Source organism: Neomonachus schauinslandi, chromosome 4, assembly GCF_002201575.2.
Source record: "Neomonachus schauinslandi chromosome 4, ASM220157v2, whole genome shotgun sequence".
In the NCBI taxonomy this organism is placed as follows: domain Eukaryota; kingdom Metazoa; phylum Chordata; class Mammalia; order Carnivora; family Phocidae; genus Neomonachus; species Neomonachus schauinslandi.
In genome coordinates this window covers 27,807,425-27,821,667 of record NC_058406.1, presented here as the reverse complement: position 1 = coordinate 27,821,667, position 14,243 = coordinate 27,807,425, and the positions used below count along the sequence as shown (strand labels likewise).

The window sequence follows — 14,243 nt, the reverse complement described above, 5'->3', positions numbered from 1 at the left end:
GATGGATGGATGGATAAATAAGTAAAAGGCTAGGTGGACAGTTGAGTGGTCAGTTGAATGAATTAGTGTGTAAGTAGTATGTGGGTGAGAACATGAACATAATGAATGAGAAGATGGATGGATGCATGGTTAGATGGATGCTTGGATAGAAGCAGGAGCAGGATAGAAGCTTCCTACCACAGTGAATCTGGGCAGGAACAGTCACAGAGTGAGAAAGGCCCTGAGGGATACAAGGAGCCAGAGGAGAGTCTGGTTGGATGGATGGATGGATGGCTGTATGATGCATGCATTAGGAGACCTAAGGGGAGCCCTGATGATCTCATCAACCCCCAGTTCCCATTGGAGAATTTGGAAGGCAGGAGAGACTGGGATGGAAAAGAGCTGAGGTGCTGGAGCCACTGATGGGGCAATAGTACTTAGTTATAGTGACCATGGGGGCCGAGTATCTGAGGAGCATGCGTCCCTGGCCCCAGGGAAGACTGGACTTGGATGATCTGATTAGAGGAATCATTGGAATCGATTATCTGAAAAAACAATCATTTGGGGCACAGCAGTAGCTTGTGTGTGTACGTGGTTCCGAGAGCAGATTACCTGGAACTTAGCGTCTTAAGGCAACAGCATTATGATCTCCCTGACTGGGTCAGGAAGCAGCACAGCTTAGCTGCGCACTCTGCACGGGGTCCGGGACAGGCTGCAGTCAAGGTATTGGCTAAGGCTGTAGCCATCTCAAGGCTCTGCTTCCAAGCTCGCGCACGTGGTTGTTGGCGGTGTTCAGGTCCTCCTGCGTTGTCGGACTGAGGGCTTCAGTTCTCTGCTCCTTGTTGGCTGGAGGCTGCCCTCTGTTCTTGGCCACACGGGCCTCTCCACGGGGCGACTCACAGCACGCAGCCGGCTGTCATCAGAGCAGCTGGGGAGAGGAGCCAGAGAGCGTGCAAGCAAAAGCGTCAGACTCCTGTAACCTAATCTCAGAAGTGACATCCGATCGCTCCTAGGGGGCAGTTAAAACCAAGTCGCTAGTCCAGCCCACACGCAAGGGGAGGGGATTACACAAGGGCAGGAGTACCAGGGACAGGGATCATTGGAGCGGCATAGAAGCTTGGACAGAAGCTTCCTACCACAGTGCATCTGGGCAGGAACAGTCACAGAGTGAGAAAGGCCCTCAGGGACAAAAGGAGCCAGAGAAGCAGAGTCTGGACGTCCGAAATTATGTCTGAGGAGTCAGAAAAGCTGGAAATCAGGAATGTTTTTAAGGGCAGGAGTAGCAAGTAGGGGAGTGTGTCTGGGGCCAGAGGAGGAGCTGGGGTGGGGAAGAGTAGCTGGCAAGAGAGAGTAGCTGGCGAGCACAGGTTTGAAGGTAAGCGCTCAAGAGGCGAGAGTAACCAGTGGTAGAGTAGTTAATTGCACACAGGCCTGGCAGAAAGTAGGATGGCTGAGGACAGGAGGAGCTAGAAGCATCTGAGCCCTTCCAGGCCTTCGGCTTTGAGGCAGATAAATTTGCAGGTAGGACAGTAGCTGCTTGTCTGTGAAGATGCCCCCAGGCCCAGAGGAGGCATCACTGGCCCTTGATGGATTCTGGGTTCTGATAAAATTCCAAGTGGGGTCTTGCCTGCTGCTTCACGGCTCCCTGCTCTCCCAGGCATGCTTGGGTCTCCAGGAGCCAGTTTTAGAGAGGATAGCCCTCACCAGAGCTGGGAAGCCCCTGGAGAATAGTAGATACACTTTCCTCCCAGCCACTGCCCCTGCCGCCTGGACTCCCAGCAGACACAGCTTCTTTCCCCATCCCCTACCCATCCCCCAGCCCTGCACCAGCCTGTCACGCACACCGGAGCTGGGCCGGGTGCCAATCAGACAGGCTGACATCACAGACAGGCACAGCTAGACTTGGAAGCAGCCGGGTACAATGGGGCCGGCAGAGCCACCTGCTCTCCTGGGATCTGTGGGGGCAGGGCCATTCCCTGCTGGGAGCAGGTAGCTGGCTGGCTGTCATCTCCCGAGAAATCTCATGAATGCCATGCACCCTGATCTGCCCATTCTCCTCAGGCAGCAGGGGACATTCAACCTCGGGCCCCTCTCCTGGCCCCAGCACCTTCTCTGAATCTCCCCAGCCAAGCAGGACAAGCCCAGCAGCCCACCCCCTGGACCTCATCTTAGGGATGCTAGTTCTGCTCATCCCTCAGCGTCCAGCCTGGGATGCTTTGGGGACAGTCACAGTAAGGAGATAAGGGGCCTGCCGACCACGTGCTCTGACAGGCCCCCCCTTCTCACCCCGCTACTTAATGAAGTCCAATAGACAGAAACCCTTGTCTTCCCTTGGAACACGGTACACAGGAGGGGCCCCCTTTGGTTGAAGTGGGAGCGGGGGCCCAGAACCCACCAAGCTTTGCCTTCATTGGCAGCCACCTCTCCCTCTCTATCTTCACAGATTTTTCTGTGAGGCAGTGACAGCTAAGTGGTTGGGAACATGGGCTCTAGAGCCAGATGGCCTGGGTTGGAAGCCTAACTTTGCTACTTAGTGTCTGAGTAACCTTGGACAAGTGACTTAGCCATGGCTTTAGTTTCTGTAAAATGGAGCTAAGGGTAGTGTCCACCTCCTATGATTGTTGTGAAGAATCATTGAGTTAATGCAGATAAAGCTCTTAGAACAGGGCCGGCACATGGAAACCTTTAATAAAGGTTAGAGAAAGAAAATGCGTTTTTTAAAAAACCAGTCTGAAAACCACCATGCCATGGCAAAGAGCTAGGGGTTTCTAGGTAAGTGGGCCTGAGTCTGAATCCTGGCTTCATCCCTTACCAACTGTGTGTTTTGGGACCTCCCCTCCCAGGGCCTCAGTTTCCACAGCTGAGCAAGGGGTGGCCTTCCCTCCCATCAGAGGGTTTTAGACAGAGTTCAGTGACCAGAGCCCTGTTAAGTGGGGTGCAGGGTGCTTGGCCCCTGATGTGCTCAGTAACTGTGTGCATCACCCCTCCCATCGTGGCCCAGAAATCCAAGATCTCCACCTTTGAGAAAATGTGGGCCTTCATGAGCAGCAAGCCATCAGCGCTGGTGAAGAACAACGAGGAGGGCATCCAGAGGACCCTGACGGCAGACTATGCACTGCTCATGGAGTCCACGACCATCGAGTACGTCACCCAGAGGAACTGCAACCTTACCCAGATCGGGGGCCTCATCGACTCCAAGGGCTACGGCATTGGCACGCCCATGGGTGAGCAAGGGGCTGCAGGTGGGTGAGAGGGTTGGGGGGACAGAGGATGACTGGGGCCCCCACAGCTACTCATGCACCCCATCTCCTGCTCCCTCTCCCAGCTCATCCCATTGAGCCTCAAAAGGTGTCATCTCTTCAACCCAGAGACAAAGCAGTAGAGTCACAACCTTGCGAGGTCAGCCTCGGCCTAAGCAGAGGAGAGCTGGGGCCAGCACCGAGGTAGGGGGTCGGTTCAGAGGTCATGCCTGCTCTCTCTGACCTCACCCCTGTCGATGCAGCCCTGATACACGGGGCCTGCCAGGGGCCAACGGAGACAGGGACTCCTTGGCAAGACTCCCACCCCCAATCAGGACCTTGCTCCCACCCAGACACCATAGAAAGATTCCAAGAGGGGCCTTTAGGAGCTTATGGAGAGGCTAGTGATGGTGGCCGGCGCTGTCCAGGGTGCTGACAGGGGCACATGCACAGGGACTGAGTGCCCCTGCCAGCCCACTCCCCGCTCCCCCACTCAGGCTCCCCGTACCGGGACAAGATCACCATCGCCATCCTGCAGCTGCAGGAGGAGGACAAGCTGCACATCATGAAGGAGAAGTGGTGGAGAGGCAACGGGTGTCCCGAGGAGGAGAACAAAGAGGCCAGCGCCCTGGGTATCCAGAAGATCGGGGGCATCTTCATCGTCCTGGCCGCCGGGCTGGTCCTGTCCGTGCTGGTGGCTGTGGGCGAGTTTGTGTACAAGCTCCGTAAAACAGCAGAGCGAGAGCAGGTAAGCCTCAAGAACCGGGGCCCGCGTGGGGAAAGTGGGGAGCACAGGGTGTGAGCCGGGTTCACACCTCCCAGGCACGCATGGTGTCTGAGCCAGCCCTGCCTTGGCTCCAGCAGGAGGCTTGCCAGCCCCACCTCTGCTCTGACTCTGAGCACACATCCCCACCACTGTGGCTCCAGGCCAGACCAAGCCCCCTCCTCTCCAGCTGGCCCATGCAAAAGCCTCCACTCTGGCCTTCCTGCCTCGTCTCTCCCATCCGCTCCCCAAACACAGCCAGGGCCCTATTTAACACTTCATTCAAACCATGTCATTCCCCTGCAGAAAACCCTCCAGGGTAATTGTTGAAGCTGGGTGATGGTTACATGGGACTTCATTATACTGCTCTCTCTACTTCTGCATATAGTTGGAAATTTCCATAATCAAAAGTTTAAAAAAGAAAGGAATGTTAAGAGGTCTGGCCCAAGCATCCAGGCAGTAGAACTCTGCTCAACCCATCTGATTAATTCAAGTGTGGTTGAGCAGTGGTTCTGGGTCCTGGTAGCAAATTAGAATCACAAGGAGAGAGTTTTTTAAGTGCTAATGCCCTGGCCTCACTCCCAGAGACTGTTTTAATTGGTCTGTGGCAGAGCCTGGCATTGGTGTCTTAAGAAAGTGTACTTACAGGGTGATTTAAATGTGCACGTGAGGGCGCCTGGGTGGCTCAGTCGGTTAAGCGTCTGCCTTCGGCTCAGGTCATGATCCTGGGGTCCTGGGATCGAGCCCTGCGTCGGGTTCCCTGCTCAGCGGAAAGCCTGCTTCTCCCTCTCCCTCTGCCTGCCACTCCCCCTGCTTGTGCTCTCTCTCTCTCTGTCTGTCAAATGAATAAATAAAATCATTTAAAAAATGAAAATTTAAAAAAATCAATGAGCATGTGGGTTGAGGGCCTCTGGGCTGGAGGGAGGCGCCTCTCACAGAGAGGTTCAAAGGGACACAGGGCCAGTGTGGAAGGAGATTGTAGGTATGTCCTATGTGGAGGAGACCATTCAAAACAGGTGCTTTTTACATCCATCAGAAATGAAATGGGGTCCTTTATAATCGGTAAGCCAGAGTCAGCAAAGAGGAAGGGGAAAGATCATTCTTGGTGTCACAGTTCTTATGGGCATGAGGAAAGGGACATGCTCCAGTCTTGCTGGGAGCAGTCCATGCGTACGTTTCTGGAAAGCAGCTTTGCAGTGTGGACAGTCTTAAAAGTGGCCACACATTTTGACAGTGAATTTCTACTTTTAGAAATGCACCCAATGGAAGTGGCCAGTTTTATTTACAAGGATATTCAATGAAGTGTTAATTAGCACATGAAAAATGGAGGGGAATATCCCCCTCAATGTCCAATAATAAAGAAGGGCTAAAAAAAATTACAATACATTAAAAAAGAACAACTAAATTCTTTAGGAATTCCCATTACAATTGGAATGAGCTCCACAATCCACTGAAAAGCCAACAACAAGATCTGGTCCTAGCCCACTTGTCTGACTTTCTCCTTCCCACGTTCCCCTCCCTCACTCTCCTCCACACACACTGGCCTCCTCTTTAGTCCTTAACGCACCAAACACCTTTTAGCCCCAGGCCTTTTGCACATGCTGTTCCATGTACCTGTAATGCTCTTCCCACCCACCCCCACCCCCACCCCGAGCACCATATTATTGGCATGTTCTGGTCATTCAGGTTTCAGATGAAATGCCACCTCTCAAGGAGCCTTCCCCACCTGGCCCCACCCCCAGTGCCCCTCTATCTCATTCCACTGCTTTGTTCTCTTAACAACACTTACCGTGCTCCGAAGTGATTTATTTGTTTGCACGTTTATTACTTGTCTCTATCACATCATAGACCAGAATCTCCCTGAGGGCTGGGACCTGCCTTTTTCACGTCTGTTTGCCTGACACCTAGAACAGCGCGTGGCACATAGTAGGGCCTTAGTAAATATTTTCAGAATGAATAACTGCAGGTGAGGAGGGTTGCCATTCTGTGTTTGGTGGGCGGACAAGGGGAAGTGAGTAAGAGGCAGAGCCAGAATTGAGAATCTCCGCGCCCTCCCCTCTCCCGCACAGCCTTGTCACAGCTGCCTGGGGGCTCCTGTGAGGACCTCACCATGCAAATGGAGCCATCAACAGCCCCCACTGCCTTCCAGACAAGCCACAGGACAGCCTCTGGCCATGGGTCTCCTAGGAGCCCCCGCCGTCAGATACCTGCAGGCAAAGCATAGGGACCCAGGCCAGAAACCACTGCCACCCAGCTGCCCTGCAGGGACCTGCCTCCCACTTGCACACCTTGAGAAACGTGCCAGACTGTCCGTGTGGGAGCGTGGTGATTCTGCCCGTAGTGGGAAGCCCTCCCAGGGGAACGGTTACCCATACATTCGTCAGGTGTTTCTTAAGCCTGACCCTGGGCCAGGCCTAGTGCTGGGAGCTGGGCTTACAGGGATGAAACTGGCTGGTTCCTGCCCTCAGAATCTAGTGGAGAAAAATCAGGCAGGTCAAACTCCTCAAGCTTTAATGTGCACGCCCATCAGAACCTCAGTTTGCTCATCTGGGAAATGGGGATAGGATGATACTACCTGCCCTGTCTACCTTAGTCTCCAAACAAGAACGTAATGCTCTGTAGGCTGCCTCACAAACTGGTTATCTTGAGTGGGCAGAGGGTGGGTGGCCTAAAGGTGAGAGCGAGACAGGCAGCCTTGACACCAGCCTTGGGAGGAAGGGGAGGAGCTGGCTGGGGTTGCAAGGCCGGGCCTCACCCATGTGCCCCTTGCCCTCCCACCCCACCCCAGCGTTCCTTCTGCAGCACGGTAGCCGATGAGATCCGTTTCTCCCTTACCTGCCAGCGTCGGGTCAAGCACAAGCCGCAGCCTCCCATGATGGTCAAGACTGACGCTGTCATCAACATGCACACGTTCAACGACCGCCGGCTTCCAGGCAAGGACAGCATGGCCTGCAGCACATCATTGGCCCCTGTATTCCCCTAGGCACAGGTGGGGTGGGGACCGAAGGCCTGGGGGCAGGGCAGAGGAAAGCAAGGAGACTGGAAGGCACCTCCCCTGTGCCCACACTGGGCTTGGGGGCCAGAGCTGCTGCCTGCCTGCTGAGCCAGGAGCCCTCTGCCCTTACCTCCCAGGAAACCAGCAGGCCCCTAGGCCAGCTGCTTGGGCCTCACTCGCCTCTCATTTCTTCTGTGGGTTTCTAAAGCTGCCAGCCGAGACAGCCAAGGCCAAAGGAAGCACATGCCTCTCTCAGGCCAAACTCACCTGCCCCTCAACTCTCCTTGACAGTCAGAAGTTCCTACCACGGCCTTGCTGAGGCCAAAGAAAATGGGAAACAGCTCGTATGTTGCCTCTCCTTCCCCCATGAGCCCAGGCCTCCTGGGCCATGACCGTGAGACCAGAGACACAAACCTTGGGCACCTTAAGGATTGTAGTGTGGCTACCAATGGGAGCTGAAGATGGGGGATGGCCGCCCCACATGTCTTGGGCAGAAGGAAGACTTCATCCCTTAGGGGCTGCTCACATAGTCTTGGTCTCTTGGACTTGGCACCATGTATGGCAGCCTCCATCTTGGCAAAGTTGAAGGCAGAGAGCCCCATAGAAGAAAAGAGGAGTTTGGGGTATGGGAGAGAGGAAAATGCACAAAGGCCACCATTTTGAATTCTTATGGACGATGTCCCAGTTGTTCCCATTCCTCAAGGAGGTCTCCAGGAGTATAAAGTGGAGGAGTGGTCAGAGCACATTTTCTACTTTCTGGCCAGAAGATAGAGGACCCCCTGAATCTCTCAAAAAGGGTGACCAGAGATTCAGCCGACATTTGAAGCCAGAGGAACAGTGGATTCCATGGAAATCCCATAGGCCCTTGAGCCATTGGGTCTTATTTTGCTGGTTACTGAGCTGTTTTCTAAACCCTAGTGGCATTTGAGAGCTTGGGCTCTTTGCCATCTACTCATCAGCAACTCCCCATTCCTGGCCAGTTGACCTTGACCTCCTTCTGTCACCTTGGAAGGAGAAGAGAAGCCTAGATTGAAGTGAAAGTCCTGACCCCCCCTCAAAAGAGGGATACAGGTCCTATGGCACAGGCTAACTTTGGGGTCGATGGGGAAGGCCAGGAAGACCCTCAAGAACTCTTGGCCTCCTGAACTTGCCAAACCTAAAGATGCCCCCCAGAAAGGAAAGTGTTCAGGGACAGGGTATCAGAGCTCATAGAGGCCCCAAGGGTGGGGAAAGAAAAGCTGCCTCCTGGAGAATTAACCAAAGACCCCACATAGAGAGACAGGCCACCTAGGCCCCGATCTCTTGTCCAGAGCAGCTTGGACCTAGTGGGGCTTGGGGGTATAGCAAAGAAATAGTAGCAGATGGGGTACCAGTGAGGGCCAGACCAGATGACTTGTGGGTTCCAGCTAGGTAGAATGGATGCTCTAGAAGTCTGTGACTTTAAGATTCTGGAAAAAGAATGAGACATGGAAGGTTTAGGAGCAAAGTGTCCTTAAAGAGACTACGACGGGACCAGCAAAGCTTCCCATTGCTAAGGGTGAAAGGCAGTCTCGGAACAGGGGAGGGAAGGCTGGAGATTCCGGATGGGGACCCAGAAGACACTATTATCCCCCTCCCACCTCTCTCCTGTTTCTGCCTGGGGAGTCTGGTTAAGGAAGAGCTACATTTAGATCTCAAGGACCTTCTCAGCTGGGGTGAAGGATAATCTTTAGCTCCCCCCAGGGACTCCCAAAGCAGGAGAGCGCAGTGGGCTCATGTGATAAATACCGTTCCTCCTCCAAACTGTGAGCTGCAGGACCAAACCAGCTGGTTCCCACCCTCCCAGCAGCTCCAACAGGCTGTGTGCTGGGTAGGTGGGAGAAGGGAGCTGGACGCACAGCATCGCCAACACACGTAATGACGGGAGAAGCCATGCTGTCGTGAGCTCGTGTGTGGGAGTGCGTGTGTGCACGCATATATGTGTATCTGTGTGTGTGTGAGCCCTAGGGCTGGGGGTGAGGGACAGATTTGGACATCAAACAGAGTCCAGGACATGCAATAGTAGAACCCTTCAGGTTCTGACGTGTGTGTGCACACATGTGTGTGAATCTGGGATGAGGGAGACAAATCTGGACAAGCAGCAGAGCCCCATACATGTAAAAACAGGAGAAGCCATGTCTTACTGGGGTCCTGGGCAGTATATGCATGTATACACGCATGCACGAGTGTGTATGCTTATGTGTGCCTGTGTGTGCACGCACGCATGGGGGTACATTTTGCACCCATGGCAGAGGGTGGAGGACAGGATAAAACCCGCAGCGTTGCCAAATGTTTAAAAGGAGAAGCCATGTCATTGAGGGGTCCACGTGTGAGCATGTGTGCACCTGTGTGTGGGGGCGTGCGTTTGCAGTGGAGAGCAGGACGGAGGACAGAACCAGAGAGCTGTGCGGTACAGATCAGTGCATGTGTGCAAGGAGCCATGTGGCCCTGGAATTTCTTGGGAGGAGGCATGCTCACACATGGGTGTGCAAACTCACCCATGTGTTCCAGCTCACAGCAGGAGCAGAAATGGACAATCAGGAAGGCAGGGAATCAGGGTCTGTTTGCACTTCTGTTGGTAGGGAGAGATCATTTGTCACAAGGATTTGGCGAGACAGTGGGCTCTTGTGTACGATGCTCCATGAGCGAGTCGTGTTCTTCTGAGGCTGCACACGAACACAGGCTGATGGGGGAAGAAAGAAGTGGCGTGGGTTTGGGAAGATGTTTCATCAGCGGAATGAAGAATAGTGGCTATTGGAGGCACAATTCAATTAGGGAAATCCCCCAAAAGGTACTAAAATGATTTTTAGGCTTGTAAGTGAAGGTGGGGTGACATGTTGCCCGACTCCCCCCTGCTGCCACTCAAGCCTTGTGTGTGTGACTCATGTTCAAACTCTGGCTGGTGTCCTTGGTTTGCCTTCGAGACCAGCCCAGTGTTCAAAACGCAGTGGGGACTGCTTCTGCCCAAGTGGCAGCCGTGTCTCTCCCCGGGTTCCGAAGGTTCTAGCTGGTACTACTATGCCAGGTGGAGTGGGGAGGGGAGAAGGTGTTTGCATCGAGGCGGATCAAGAGGAATTAAAGGCAAAGTCAACCGTGGCAGCAGGTGCGCACGTGCACTGCAGAGGGTGCGAGGGGCACGTCCATGCACGGCGGCGCCGAGGTTGGCTGTGGAAGCGTCAGAGCTGGTTTCGATGGGACAGAAGACGGGACTTGCCCCAGCAGGTGCTGGACTGTCCTTGTTGGGCCCCACATGCCTGCCCTTAACAAGATTGCCCCCACCTCCCACCCGAAATGCCAGTGCCTCCTCTCAGCCAGCTAAGACTGGCCAAACTGAGGGGCAGCAGTGAGCAGAACCCCCCCCCCACACACACACACACCCCGCCAGTCACCAGGGCCCTGGGGCTTTTGGACGATGAACCCTCCTCCTTCTCTCTCTCCCCTTGACCTCTTACTGGTCTCTCTGCTATGGACAGATGAGAAAACCCTGACCGCTTGGTCACCACTCAGACGGCCCCACTCTGCAAGTGTCTTTCAAGAGGAATCATGCTCTCGTGGCGGATGAGCTGACTCTGAATCTTTGAAGGGTTGGAGGGCCTCCCCCACCCACCGCCCAGCCAAGACTGCCCCAACTAGAAGAGCACATCCTGTCCCCCTCCCCAATGCACTTGCAGACAGAAGTGATGGCCCAGGATGGGGGAGGGGGCTGGCGGGGCTGGGCGAAGTTTCCACGTGGTAAGAAGAGCTGGGCCGGCGCTCGCTGAGAACAGAGGCTCCCTCCCTCCCTTTCCCAGGGCTGCACCAGAGGCTCCCTCCCTCCCTTTCCCAGGGCTGCGCTGTGGACGTCCGTCCGCAAGCGGCTGCTTCATCCCTAGGCATGAAGCCGGGCCCTTCCCAAGCCATTCTCAGCTATCTGCACAAACAGCTGGAAACTGGCCAAACTCTGGCCCATGTCTGGACTGGTCTGGTGTGGACAGCCATCTGGAGGGGCCTTGTGATCTGGACAAACAGCTGGATGGACTTAAACATCTGGGATGGGCCCAGCCCCGTGGACAGATGCAAGGAATGAGCTCAATTCTGTCGACAGGTCTTGAGCAGACACATCTGGAACAGTCTCCCCGACGGGACGGACACAGCTGGAAGGGGCCCCGCTGCTTGCCATGGTAGAAGGGCCCTGCCCCGAGTCCCCATGCCAGTTTGAATCGAGCTCTCCTTCTTCAATCCTGGATTTGCCCTGGAGTTAGAATTTCAGAGCTAAGGCCATATGTGAAGTCACAAAACTGTTTTTGGTAGAAGGTTAATGTTCTGTACAATATATATATGAATGTAAAAAGATATATATATATGCTGTATATATATATATATATATATGCACAGTGTATATATGACCTGTAGCCCATGTGTATACGCACCCTTCCCCGCACGTCTGCACACAGAGTGTACGTAACCCAGCCAGTATGGGTGGGGACCAGGTGAGGGATGGGGTGACAGCAGCCAAGTCTGGAATGGAGGTCACCTGGGGCAGGGGCCCCGTGGGGATGGGGAAGGCCCTGCATACATCAGAGCTCTGGACCGAACCACAGGGGCTGGCGGATGGGCCTTGCCCAGCAGTGCCTCCTGGCGAGGGGCAGGAGAGACTTAGTGGCCTTGTCTCCATCTGAGAGTGTCTGAGGCAGGACAGCAAGCAAGGCCTGTGTCTGGGGAGTCATGTCAAGCTGGCACTTGGCTCCGAGACCTGTGCTTGTCACAGTGTCCAGATAGGTGTCAGGCTCCACCTGGAATATCCTAAAAGGCTGGAACGTTCTAGGTGGCAGAGGCCTCTGCCTCAGATTCCCACCCACATACAAAGGCACAGTTCACAGCTAGGGAAAATGCTTTTTAAAGAGAATGGCCCCAAAGGCATTGTCCACATGCCAGTGCAATGTTCCTGTGCCCTACTCACTGGCCCTGTCCCCGTCGTCTGCCTTCTAGAACAGAAGACCTCCGGTCACCCTGCAGTGCGTCTCTATTTTACAGGTCAAAACACTGGGGCCTCCAGCTACAGGGCAGCAGCTGTAGTAATGCCAGCGGGCTTGTCCCACTGCAGACAACCTCCCCAGGCCCATCTGACCCAGAGGCTAGCTGTTAGCAAGTGACCAAGGAGCCAGAGATGGGAAGGGTGCAGTGACGCCAGGGGAAAGAGAAGCCAGCAAGGCCCTCCTGCCCTAGCACGGCCCACGCCATCTGTCTGCCTTCCCTCCCCCGCTCCATCTCCCCCAGCAGGGCAGTGGGCAGGGCGCACCCCCTCCGGACCTGCCCGTGGCCCTGCCCCTCCCCGCTCCTCCTGGGCCTCACGATCCCAGTCCTTTAGCTAGCAGTCCTGCCCCTGTCACTGGTCAGAGCACCTCCGGAATCTGCAAGAGAGAAGACACCTGGAGTGAGCTTTCGTGTGGTCGGCAGCTTGCCTTCTGCTTGGGCCCCATGCGTCAGGCTGGTGTGCACTTAATCTGCCTCTGGGGCCTCCTCCCCCGCCGCCAGAGCACATCTGAATCCAGCCCCCTGAGGAGGGGCCTGTCCTGGCTCCAGGGGCCCACATGCCACTGTGCTCCAAACCCCCACCCCAACTCTGCCTGGGCCTCCCTTGTCGGGGACTTGGGTTCCCAGCCCCAGGGCTGAGCCCCCAGACAGCGCCATGCGAGACCCTTGGCCTGCCCCACCACCCAGACCAGAGTGCCTGGATGCCCCCCACTCCCACTCGACATGGTTCCCACACACTGGTCTCTGGGCCATTCAGGGGATGCCCTTTGTGGACATGCAGAATTTCTATGAATATAGTTTTTTGTAAACATTTTGTAACAATTTGGGTTTCATAGTAACTGTGTTACTTGCCAATCATTCTAGGCTGATGTAAATAACTTTCCAAACAAATCTGATTATTTTCCTTTTTAAGACACTGTGATATATCAAAGTGCACAGTTTGCTGTATGAAGTAATATGGTTTTAAATTTTAAATAAAGAAATGTTTCTAGAAAACAGTGTCCACTTGAGGTGTGTTTTCTGCTCCTCTTTGTCCTTCAAACCAGAGGGTGCTGGGCAGCTGAGCCACCTTCACCCCTAGGCTGACTGTGTCCCGGGCAGGAGACCCTGGTGATGGGTGGGTGGGGGACTCCAGCTCAGGCCCCTGGTTCCTGTTTCAGATGACAAGGGTGAGGCGTCCATCCTTGACATTGTCTTTTTTTTTTTTTAAAGATTTTATTCATTTATTTGACAGAGCGAGAGAGCACAAGCAGGGGGAACAGTAGAGGGAGAGGGAGAAGCAGGCTCCCCGCCAAGCAGGGAGCCCGATGCGGGGCTCGATCCCAGGACCCTGAGATCATGACCTGAGCTGAAGGCAGACGCTTAACCATCTGAGCCACCCAGGCGCCCCATCCTTGACATTGTCTTAACCTCTGTCTTCTCGTGGGCACATGTGTCCCCGACGCCTCATGATTCACAGAGCTACCCTGCTAGTAATCATGTCCTTATGTGACCCTGTCCCCTTGGCCACAGCTGGGGGTGTCAGGTGGGCCTCTTCTCCAAGCTTGGCCATCAGAGATCTTGCCTTAGCTTTTTCAAAGTGGAAATAAGGAAGCTGTAAGTCCGTTACTCCCGGGAGCTGGATACTGTACACATAACCAACGCTCAGGACAGGGCACTTTAAGCAGGAAGGGATTGAACACAGATGTTTACAAAACCAGTGGAAGAGAAAAGGTAACAAGGCCCAGCTGGGCCTCCAGTGACTCCCAGAACAACATAGAACTGACCCACCCCGGGAGTAGCCACATCTGAGACTCTGGGACTAGAGCTATGAGATGAGAGCGCACCCCAGGGCTGCCATCCGGGGCTCAGCAAGCCTGGGTCAGGAAGGTGCTGCCATCACTGTCCCCATCATGTTACTTCTCATCACCCCGGAAGCAATCCTGCTGAAAACCCTCATGTTTCCATGACAGAGACAGCCCAAAAGGAGGGGGCAGGAAGATGGACTCTGCCTCTCTTCTGCTTTCTATATCTCATGCAAACGTCAACTTGGTAGAGACTAATTTGCATCCAGAACCCTCCATGCCCCCCTATGACACCATCATAATCATAATAAGTCATAATATTTATCAAGCACTTCCTACATGGCAGGTGCTATGCTAAGCTCTTGACATACATTATCTCCTTTACCGCTTGCCTCAGAACCTGACACAGCTCAAACCTGATTCTCTATGATCTTTCAGTCCAAATCTCCACC

At 54.4% G+C, this 14,243-nt stretch overlaps 1 protein-coding gene across 1 annotated transcript in view; it reads left to right on the top strand.

The window, feature by feature from the left end:
* The window catches only part of GRIK3 (glutamate ionotropic receptor kainate type subunit 3), a 57,044-nt gene extending 50,080 nt beyond the window's left edge, over window positions 1-6,964 (top strand). Inside the window, exons 9-11 of the mRNA XM_044913828.1 lie at window positions 2,981-3,203; window positions 3,716-3,966; window positions 6,770-6,964. Of these exons, the coding sequence (XP_044769763.1) occupies window positions 2,981-3,203; window positions 3,716-3,966; window positions 6,770-6,964 (669 nt within the window). The remainder of the gene's footprint in view (window positions 1-2,980; window positions 3,204-3,715; window positions 3,967-6,769) is intronic.
* Window positions 6,965-14,243: the final 7,279 nt, after the last annotated feature.